This window comes from Galeopterus variegatus, unplaced genomic scaffold (assembly GCF_000696425.1).
Source record: "Galeopterus variegatus unplaced genomic scaffold, G_variegatus-3.0.2 Scaffold239, whole genome shotgun sequence".
NCBI classification, from domain to species: Eukaryota; Metazoa; Chordata; class Mammalia; order Dermoptera; family Cynocephalidae; genus Galeopterus; species Galeopterus variegatus.
The window spans coordinates 52,758-63,514 of NW_007726350.1; the positions used below are offsets into that span (position 1 = coordinate 52,758).

Here is a 10,757-nt window from a genome sequence, read left to right on the forward strand (position 1 = left end):
ATCCGAACCCTCGGCGGGAGTGCCACCGCGCTCCCAAGCACCGCACTCTCCAGTGCGCCACTGGGCCGGCCCAACACTTGTTATTTTCCATCTTTTTTATAGCAGCCATCCTAAGGATCCGAACCCTCGGCGGGAGTGCCACCGCGCTCCCAAGCACCGCACTCTCCAGTGCGCCACCGGGCCGGCCCAACACTTGTTATTTTCCATCTTTTTTATAGCAGCCATCCTAAGTCAGTCATCCTCTTGTATATTTCAGTCATGTTCACTCAAGGAATCAAGTGAAAGATAATACACACACACAGAAAATGGCTGATACATAGTAGGGACTCATTGAATATTTATTATCATTATTATTATTATTTAAATTTCTTTTCTGCCTATCAACCAGTTTTCTTTCTTCATTAGGTTCCTCCAAATTTTGTGGTTCTGAAAAGGTCAGACCCTAACATGGTAGTCTTAGAAAAGCCCTAAAAACTAAAAAATGCAAGGAGCTTCTTGACTCCTAGCCAAAGCAAGTCACCTTGATCTCTTCATAGGAGACTCTACCCCATTTCCAGACTCTTTGTCTAGACTGTGCCTATCAAATTGAATAACACTGAAGCCTTTCATGTTTCCTCCAACGACAGCCTGCTTCCTCTTGCTGGAAGGATGTCCCATCTACGGCACACTGCTAGCCTGGGGCTTGGTCCCAGCCTCCCTCTTGGTTTTGTGCCTGGAATGGGAAGCACTTCTGTCTCCCAGCCTCTCGCTACTTTCTGTGAATTGGCGTCATTCTCTCCTCTGTGTGGGGGGCAGTTCCCAGCAGCCCATGATGGCTGCAGCTTCATCATCCCCCCAGTCAGTGCTCCCTTGCAGGTACAAGTGTGCAGCCATCATCCTCAATGGAGTTAGTGGCACTGGATGAGGTCTGTAGACACCACAATGAGCCTCTTTTTACATGGATAAATCCCAGTTTTGTACACATGTAAGGATAAATCCCAGTTTTGTACACATGTAGCCATAGGAGTTGGGGCTACATGGAAGTTCTCTTCAATGAAATGCCTTTTCTCTGAAATACCAATTGTAATTATGAATAAAGCATAAATCCTGCTTCTGAATCCATTACCCAAAATTATGCATTAAAGAGCATTATTCACTTGTTCTTTCAACGAACTTTGATTGAGATTCCCCTATATGCCAGGTGTTGTTCTAGACACTGGGGATTCGACGTGAAAACATACATGGACCTCTCCACCACTGAGTGCCAACGGGGGAGAAAACCAGCAACAGACTAACAAGGAAAGTGTAGTTGCCCAATTACAAGTAGCGAAGAGAAACACTACAGCAGGGAAGTGGGATACGTAGTGTCTGTGATTTGGGGTGGGGGCAGAGGAGAGATTTTAGATAAAGCCAGCAGGGAAAGCCTCACTGAGAAGGTAGCATTTCAGTAAAGATAAGGAGGTAAGCGAGAGAGCCTCTTATGGGTTTGATGAGATAGTGCATGACTGTCAGATGGTTAATATTAAAAATAAAATCTTGATTATTTGCCAACACTCAGTGGTTTGCAAAGTGCTTTTCCAGTTATCTCATTTGACCCCAACAACCTCTGATACAGATGGAATTTTTGCCTGGGCCCTGGGGATAAGCTATGAACTCTGATGTTCAGGTCCCATATTGCTTCCCTGTGCCCGGACCTTGTCTTTGTACCTACCTTGTACATCATTCCTCTAAAACATTCTTGCCAGCCCTTTAAGAGACTAGAATCCTGCTCTAGAATCCCAGCCTGACTCGCTCTCCATGGGTCCCTGAGAGCGCCAGCCTGCTTGCCTGGGCCTGTCCGCAGCCTGTTGTGCACATTCTCTTCCTGGCCCTCTACTGGCTTCCAGTCCACAGTCCTCCCTCCTGTCTATTCCTGGGGCTTCTAAAATGGCCTTTTTCTTTCCGGTGGGTCTGTCACTTTGATCAAGAACATGGGCTTCCAAATCCTAGCTCTGCCAATGTTCAATGACCTAGGGAATGATTTTACAAATTCTTGAATCCCAGTTTTTTCCTCCATAAAAGGAGTTAATAACAACTACTTTGTATAGTTGCTATAAGATCTAAATAAAATAATGCCTATAAAACCGCAAATACAGGACCTAAAACATTATGAGCACTTAATACATGGTATGGGTGGTAGTTGTCACTGTCATGATTGGTAAATCTGCATCAGCACCCGGTGGCTATTTTGCCCCTTCAGCAAGCAGCCAGTCCTTCCACCACGGCTTCCACAGGTCCAGTGGAGGCAAGACGACCCCCAACTGTCACATCCACCAGCTCCCTTCATTGGAGGCCATGACCCACGATCAGGTGCTCTGGTCTTCATTGCTCCAGTCTGAATGATCTCTCCTCGCCTTTGTTCTCTGTTCCAAGCAGACTTCTCTGCTGCATAATTGAAAGCCTGGTGCCTGCAGTGGTCTCGGTTGTAGCTGTAATTTGTTTGCGATTAGTATTAATCCTCCAAGGTACAACTGGAATTGCTCATTGTTTACTGAACAAACAAGAGGAGAAAACGACGTATTTTATGGGGAGCTGCAGTGCAGAATAGTTAAACGTCACCACTTTTCAGGAAGATGAATGGTAAAATGTACACAGAGGTCATTTGTAATATTAAAAATAAAATTATTGGTGTGTCTATTCAGCAAAGCAATGAAGATAAATGTTGAATAGGGGAACTTTAGGAAAAGGGCCATGCAACAAAATAAAGTTGTTGAGGCTACAAAGGAATAAGAAAATTTTTAATTTCTTTGGAGAGCTCAGCTGCAAAAATGAAAGACAGTCTGCCTTCGTACGGATGGCCTACAGGGATCTTCGTGGTTCTTAGTGACTGTATGTGGGATTTCAAAGCAAGCCTCAGTCCAGTCAGTTGGCAGCCTTGGTTTCGTCCTAGTGCCATCCTTCATGCTGCCCTCCCTCTCACCTGCCTTCTGGGCCATCGGCCAGTGTCATGAGGGTCACCTCCAACACGTCACCCACTTCCTTCCCTCCATCTCCACCGTCACCAGCCTCCTCCAAGCTTCATCCATGCCTTGCTTGGTCAGTGACAGCAGCAGCTGCCAACTGGCTTTCCCACTTCTGCTGCCCTCTCCAGTCCATTTGCCCACAATCTCTCAGAATGGTCTTTTTAAGGACATACCAAATTTGCTCAGTGTCTGTCCAAACTCCTCAGACAAAATCCATACCCCTTACCACAGATTGCTTTGCTCTGCAGACACCCCTCCTCACCCTCTGTGACCTTCTGTGACCCTCTGTGTTCCTCTGTGACCCTCTTGAGCTGTATTGGCCTTTGCTCTGTTTCTAGCTCACTAATACTCTTTCCTACCCCCTGCCTTGCAGTTCCTGCTCCTCCGTGGCCCTTTTACATGGCTGATCAACTCTTATCCCTCACCATCAGCTCAACTGTCACCTCCACAGAGATGACTTATGTGGCCCACCTTATGGAACAAGGTCACTCATGTGACTCTTCAGTACTCAACCCTGTGCCAGGCACATAGTAGAAGCTCTGAAAACAGCTGTTTAGTAAAGCAAAGATTGACTTGGATGGAGGGTGGGGGAGGAGGTGGGTAACTCAAAGAAATTAGCAATTCCTAGCAGAATGCAAGGAAATTCCATATCTCGACATTCTTCCACCAAAACTTGGTAATCTATTTTGTATTCCTTCAATATACATTCATTAGCACTCACTATGTGCCCAACACTCTTTAGGAGATAAAATAAGCAAGTCAGATCCCCTGCCTGAAGGAATTTAGAATTTAGTGGGAAAAGCTAACCACGCAGATATCAACGCCCAGTAGGGAAGGTGAGTGCTTAGTCAAAGGTATGTAGCCATATCCAGAGCACCCCAGAGGGAGAGGTCTTCCTTCAAGGAAGAAGAGCCAGCACTTGGGGAAAGTGGCATCTGAGTTAGGAGGAATTGTTCAGATGGAGAAGATGATTCCAGACAATAAAACCAGGTTACACCAAGGCTGCCAGAACTACAAGTCACATTTTTAGCTAAAGATGCAAAGAGACATGGTGGAGCTGGGAAAGTGGGCTGTGCCATGCGTGCCAAGCCTGGATTCGGATTGCTTGCTGCAGAAGCCAGCGAAGGTTTATGTAGGATTAGGACAGAGAAGGAGTTGGGTTCAGAAAGCTTACTCAGATGGTCAGGTGACTCCAGACACAAATAACACTGAAAATTCATGATTGCAAGCATTCTTTTCAATAGCTATTATTTCTGTTGGAAATTACTCTTGGGTTTATTTCCATGATTGTTCTGCTGGAAGGGCCTGGCCCTGTACAGCCTCACCGGTACCATGTGATGTGAGGGATGCCCGAAGGTTCTGTCTGTTCCCAACGTTTGTCTCGTCCAGCCTCCTCACTGACCCCCTTCCCGCCCCACTCCATGGCCAATTCTCCCAAAGTCCTTCAGGCAGTCTCTGGAACTAGCTCATAATAAGAACCCACTGTCACGTTATGTACACATGATTTCACCTGATCCTCGCAAAAGTCCTGTAAGTTAGATAGCATTACAGAAGGAAAAACTGTGAGTTGTGTCAGCATTCACCCTGCTAGTGAGGAGAAGAGGGGGACTAGAAGCTGGAATTATCTTTTCTACACCTTAGGGGTCTCATCAACACAAGCTGAACAAAATGAGACCATGGGCCTGCTGGGTAATCACAGAAATGGGATCTGGGTGTGAAGGGACCCAGATCAAGGAAGGAATCATCACAGTGAGAGGGCGGGGGCAGTGGTGCTGGAGAGGACCCATTTCTCGAGCACTAGAGATTCTCAGACTTTGGTGAACCCACGATCACCTGGAGAACTTGTGGGGCACGCTGGTTCTGCCCACCCCCCATATTCTAATTCTGTAGGTCTGCAGTGGGGCCCAGGAAGCAGCACGATTCCCAAGCTCCTGTGTGATTCTGATGTGGGGGTTTGTGAGCTCACCATCCACACCACAGCCTAGGCCCACGGTAAACATGAATGGCTGGCTTTAGGGGATTTACAAACAATAAAGCTGAGGCCCACAAGGGGAGGGACTTGCTCATGGTCTCCGAGGGTTAGTGGCAAGGCCAGGCCCTCCCTCTTCCCAGAGCTGTTTCCCTGCCCAGCCTGCTGGCCGTCATCCACAGCCAGCCCCCTCCATGCCAATTTACATTTTGAGTAGGGACTCAAGATGCCAGTTCTTTAATGAGGTTGTCCACACTACAATTTATGAGGCCCAAAGTCTTCAGCAGGACTGGTCTCTGCCAGGCTTAATTTACACAGTTCACAGGCCTTCTGACACCCCCACTAACGTCAGCAAGGAGCTGCGGCTGTGAGCCTGTGTACTTGACCACATCCTCATGTCTCCATCCATTTTCATGTCCCTGGGCTTGCTTACCCTTGCATGCCTGATTCTCCTAGTCCTAGGAAACATTAGGTTTCCACCGGGCAGATGGGAGCCTGACCCAGCCCCTGGACTCCAGCTCCAGCCCCAGGCCTGACCTCCACGTCCTCTGAACACCAGGCTCCTCCATGCATCATCTCCCCTTGGCTTTAATTTAAGAGCAGGACCCCCTTCTCACCAAAGCAGTACTCTATTTTCCCCCTTTAACGAGTGTCATCAGTTAGGCAAGAGCAAGCAGGTGGGAGATGGCCAGAAAGCTGATACAAGTGTGCCTTTTTTAATGCCACATAAATCACCTTAATTAAAAATTAATTAAATGCCCTAAAATTTGACATTCATTGAAAAAGGAAATTTGAGTTAGGAGAGTTGTGTAAATTTTGTAGCATCAAATCTCCAAGACACGGTTGAAGGAGGGGAAGATGTGTGGGTTTCTGCTGTGAATGCACAACTAGGGAAAAGGAACCGCTCTCAGCGAGTGAACCCAGTAAGTCGCCCATGGTGTAGAACAGCGATTCACATAACCTGACCTAGGCCACGCATGCCTCCAATGCAAATCTGAACTAATTTCTAGTGCATCCGGAGTGAACCCAGTAAGTCGCCCATGGTGTAGAACAGCGATTCACATAACCTGACCTAGGCCACGCGTGCCTCCAATGCAAATCTGAACTAATTTCTAGTGCATCCGGAAAGGTGGCACGCTGTTTAGGAGACAAGTTCTAGGATGCAAATGACAGATGACTGAAACAGGAGATGCCAGTGTGAGGCAAGCTTGCTGGGTGAGCTGCTGAGTGAAGAAACACGGGAGGGCAAAAGTCTTCTGGGGACAGTCATTGACAATGGTCAGCATTCATCAAGTTAGCATTAACTATGTCAAATCAGCCTCATAAACATGTACCTACACAACCATTGCCAGAACCCCAGAACCAGGACATCAGAGCTGGAGGGGTCTTGGAGACAGGTCAACACCGTCTCTGTACCAGAGGGCGATGGAGGCAGTGCAGGTACAGGACCAACCCAAGATACACAGGTGCTCAGCCACAGATCCTCCTGCCCTCCAGGGAAGTGGTACTCAACCGTGTGCTCCTGAAAATCACCCAGAGAACTGTTAAAACCACCAAGGCCAAGAGTCTCCTCCCAAGACACTGATTTCATGGACACAGGTGGAGCCTGACGGCAACAGTATTTCTTACTTCCCAAGTGACTCCCACAGGTAGCCAGAGTGCTACTCCTGGAAGGCGATCTAATCTGAGTCCAGGGAGAGGAACTTCACCTGGGACCATCTGACCAGGTTCTGAGCCCTCACCTGTGGTTTGCTAGCTGTGAGACCTCAGGCAAAGCAGCCAGTAAGTCACTGGTTACATTGTGTAGTGCTTTACTGTTTCAAAAGCATTTCTCTGTACATTGTTTAGGCTCTTAAATCCTCAGTCTTCTGATTAATCAAATGGGAATAATAATAACTATTCTGCCAGCTTTTTATGAGGTTCAAACAAGGAAGGATTAGGAAAGCACATAGTAAGCTGTTAAAATGCCACGCAAAGGTAAGGAATGCCAGCAATTTACTGCCCCCTGCCTGCCCTGGAGACAGGCTACGACCACACAGGGCCTCAGGGTACCCTACTCCATAGGCCAGAACAATCATTTCATAACCACAGAGAGATGCTGTTTAGGAGACTCAGGCCCTTGATTAAAACCATTCACCAAGGAAGGGTACTTTCCTCCTTGGAATTTATGGGCCCCATAAAAAAAAGAACTTGAGAAGACAGAGTGGTTGTTTTTCGTCGTGCCTCATTAGTTTTGAGTTTGGGCTAGCAGTAGAGATCAGAGTACCACGCATCTGTCTAATTGAATCTCTCGTAAGCATCAAGCTCCCTGCGGTAGGAGGAGGCTGGGCCGGGAAGCCTGGCAGTCTCCACCCAGGGGAAGGATGGGGGGGTGTGGAAGCAGTGCTGAAAGACAGTGTCTCTGGGCTTCTGCTGTGCTTTAGCCCAGGAAGAGGGATCCTGGAGATAAAAGCTAGGCATCCAGAGAGTTAAAACAGCACTGCCCTCCACTCCTGGACCCCCTCCTTTGTTGAGGTTTGTGGGTGGAGGGCAAGGATGCCAACTTCCTGCCCTCTGTACCCCCATCAACACTCCAAAAACACCTCTCACTGGACGACCCCCACAGACAGACACAGCACAGAGGAGAGAACAAGGTGCTAACAGTGTGGATTTTCACCAGTCCCTCAGCAAGCCATGCAACCATTCTGAGCCTTGGTGTTCTAGACTCTAAAATGGGCATAATAATACCTTCCTCAGCTAATACACAGGATCAATTCAATTCCCAAATATCGAGGTGGGGGGATCTATACATCAGCACTGCTGTTGACTCTTGAAAATAAGACTTAATACCTCCCTCCAAGTCACTTACAGTTTGGTGAGGAAGACGGGCATACAAACATCTAGTAAAACTATGTGGCAGAATGTCCACTATGGTGAATACTGGAAGTAATGTGCCCAAGTGAAAGAACCATTCATGGAGTGGATGAATGGGGGAGAACCCATGAAAATGTCACAGATGAGGTAGTAAGATCCAGATTCCTGTTGCTGAAAGGTCAGTTGATGGGAGGCACTCCCAGAAAACAAGGACAACCCAAAGACTCCAAAGGGTGACCCACACACTATCTACCACATGCAACAAACTCTCCAAGCATCAGAGAAAAAGAAGAAAGCACCAAGGGAAATATGGATAGGTTTGGATTACATACAAATTTAAATATATATCAAAATACATTATAAACAGAATGAAAATATACATAAGATACTGGGGAAATTGTCACACACATAATAAATAGTTCCACATCCTTGTTAATAATCTCATGCAACTCAGTCTGAAAACATAAAGAACCTGATAGATAAATTGGAAAAGGAAGTGGGCAATTCTCTAAAAACCAAAGTTGAAAAAAAAAAAATGGCTAGTAATATTTAAAAAAAAAAATTCAACCTCGTATCAGAGAAATTGAAAATAAAACAGCAGGGAGATACCTTTAGTTAAAAATAAAATTTGTGCTAATACTCAGGGCTGGCCGGGATGTGGTGGGACAGACATGCGTGTATGGACACAGCTGGTGAAGAGTGTAAATTGGATTAACTTCTAGAAAGCAATTTGGCAATATGTATCAAAAGCCTTTAAAATGTTTATACCTTTTTATTCAGTAATTCCACTTCTGGGAATCTATCCTATGAAAATAATCTGAAATACAGGCAAAGGTTTATGCTCAAAGATATTCTTCAAAGTGTTATTACAAACAGACTAGCAGTCCAATCACTGAAGAATGTTTAAATAAATGATGGTACATATCACACAGTATTGTAGCCATTAAAATGTATTCTTATGAGAAATTTTAAAGCCTTTGGAAAAGCTTGCAATGGTGGGATGGCGGTAGGAGCCTGTTGAGGCACCAGCGACAGCAGAGATGGATCTAGGAAACAAGGCAGAGGGCAAGGCAGCCACTCTTGGGGGGTCAACTCTGGTGGGCCCTGCCTGCTTATCTCCACAGGGGCCAGAGGCTCCCCTCACCCCACACCAATCAAGAGCTGAGTAGCAGGAGGCACCAACCAGGCCCTTGATAGATGGTCCCCAGGCGAGCATCCGTTCAGTAGGATGGGGGCTTCACCAGGCCAGCCTTCCCCTCTCTGTAGCCTGGATCTCTGCGGTCTGCAGAGCCAATTAATTATCATAATGCATTGTTCTTAATACAGAAGCTAATAACTGCTAATACGTTCATTATAAACTGCCTCCTCTCCCTCTCCCCACTGGATAATATAGTTTATCTAATAATTTCAGAACTGGAGCAAACCTTAGAGATATAGTCAAAATCCCTTCTTTTATAGAAGGGGAGACAGGGCCAGACAGAGAAGGAATGTGATTAGCCTCACACGGCCAGATATGGAGGTCCAGAGCCAGGGCCCAGGGCCTGGGCTTATCGTGTTTCACAAAAGAAAATGTTGCATGTTTCTAGAATCCACTTAATAAGTCACTTTAATGGTGGAATCTGGGGTCAAGAACAGAGACAATGCACTGGATCAGGTATGCCTCCTTGTACCCCAAATTCAACCTTGAAGGTAGAGCTGTGTATGTGCAGGTGAGATTCCACCTGGCATGTTAAAGCCATGGGTCTGAGGACTCCAGAGTGTTTGGGGAATGTGGGTCGAATTTCGGCCACCCTGCTACACACCATCGCTAAAAAGAGAGACCCCAACAGGCGTTTTGAGTGTGTGTGTGTGTGTGTGTGTGTGTGCGCGCGCGCGTGCCTTTGACTTCCTCTCAGCTTCCTGGGGTTGGCCCTGGGTGTAGGCAGATTGAGATGTGGGTGTCTCAGTCAGGCCTTGGCATGTGAATGGCAGATTAGGGTGACCATGTCCCAGCAGCCTTTCCATAGGGCCAGACAATCAGGCCAGCCAGTGCCTGGGGCCACCCAACTGACCAGAGACATGTGTCTGTGTGCTCTCCAGGAACATCCCCTGGCTTCAAGATGGCCCTGCAGAGTTCCTTCACTTGTTGGAACGGGACAGTCCTCCAGCTCGGGCAGGCCTGCGACTTCCACCGGGACTGTGCCCAGGGAGAAGACGAGGGCCAACTATGCAGTGAGTAAAGGGGGGCTGCCCCCACCCGCCCCAGCCCAGCCCACGCACATATCCCCTCCACCCCCAGCACCCCGGGCTTGCAGGCCTGGACAGCCTTCCTGACATCCAGCGACACTTGTGACTCCTCTTGCGGCAACTGAAGAAAGCCACACTGTCTTCGAGAGGCAGAGCTAAGATTTGTGGTCCAGAAACAGCATGGTCCTCCATGGTCTGTGCTCACATAAGTTAAGAACCAAACAAGATCTTGTAGTTACTCTCTCAGCATCCTCAAGGCACAGAGGAAATGTGCAGGGTAAAGCCCAGCTCTATAACATGACACTAGCAGCCCTCTGTGCCCAGACTTCCCTCACTTTCCAAGTCCTGTCATCCTCCTGCCTCTCTCATCCTCCCCATCTTCATAACCCCAACCCCAGCCTATCAAACCACCTCTCAGCTCCCTCATGCTTCCAGGGCTTTGCTCGGATGCCCTTCCTTTCTCAAGCCAATCTACTCCAAGACACCTCAAGAGTCTGTTCTTCAAGGAGCCTCCTCTGACCATCCCCACAAGGACACTTGGTTCTTGTTCCTCTGGACCCTTCCCCCCAACTCAGGCTATCCACTGATATCATCATGTCCATGGCATTTTTTGAGATGTAATTCATATACCACACACTCACCTGCCTAAATTGTACAATTCAGTGTATTTTAGTATAGTCACGGTGTTGTTCACCCATCACCATAATCTAATTTTTAAACATTTTTAT

At 47.3% G+C, this 10,757-nt stretch overlaps 1 protein-coding gene across 1 annotated transcript in view; it reads left to right on the forward strand.

Moving 5' to 3' along the window:
* The window catches only part of ALK (anaplastic lymphoma receptor tyrosine kinase), a 200,382-nt gene that overhangs the window by 50,433 nt on the left and 139,192 nt on the right, over positions 1-10,757 (forward strand). The window contains exon 2 of the mRNA XM_008566396.1: positions 9,883-10,014. Coding sequence (XP_008564618.1) covers positions 9,903-10,014 — 112 coding nt within the window. The 5' untranslated portion in view covers positions 9,883-9,902. The remainder of the gene's footprint in view (positions 1-9,882; positions 10,015-10,757) is intronic.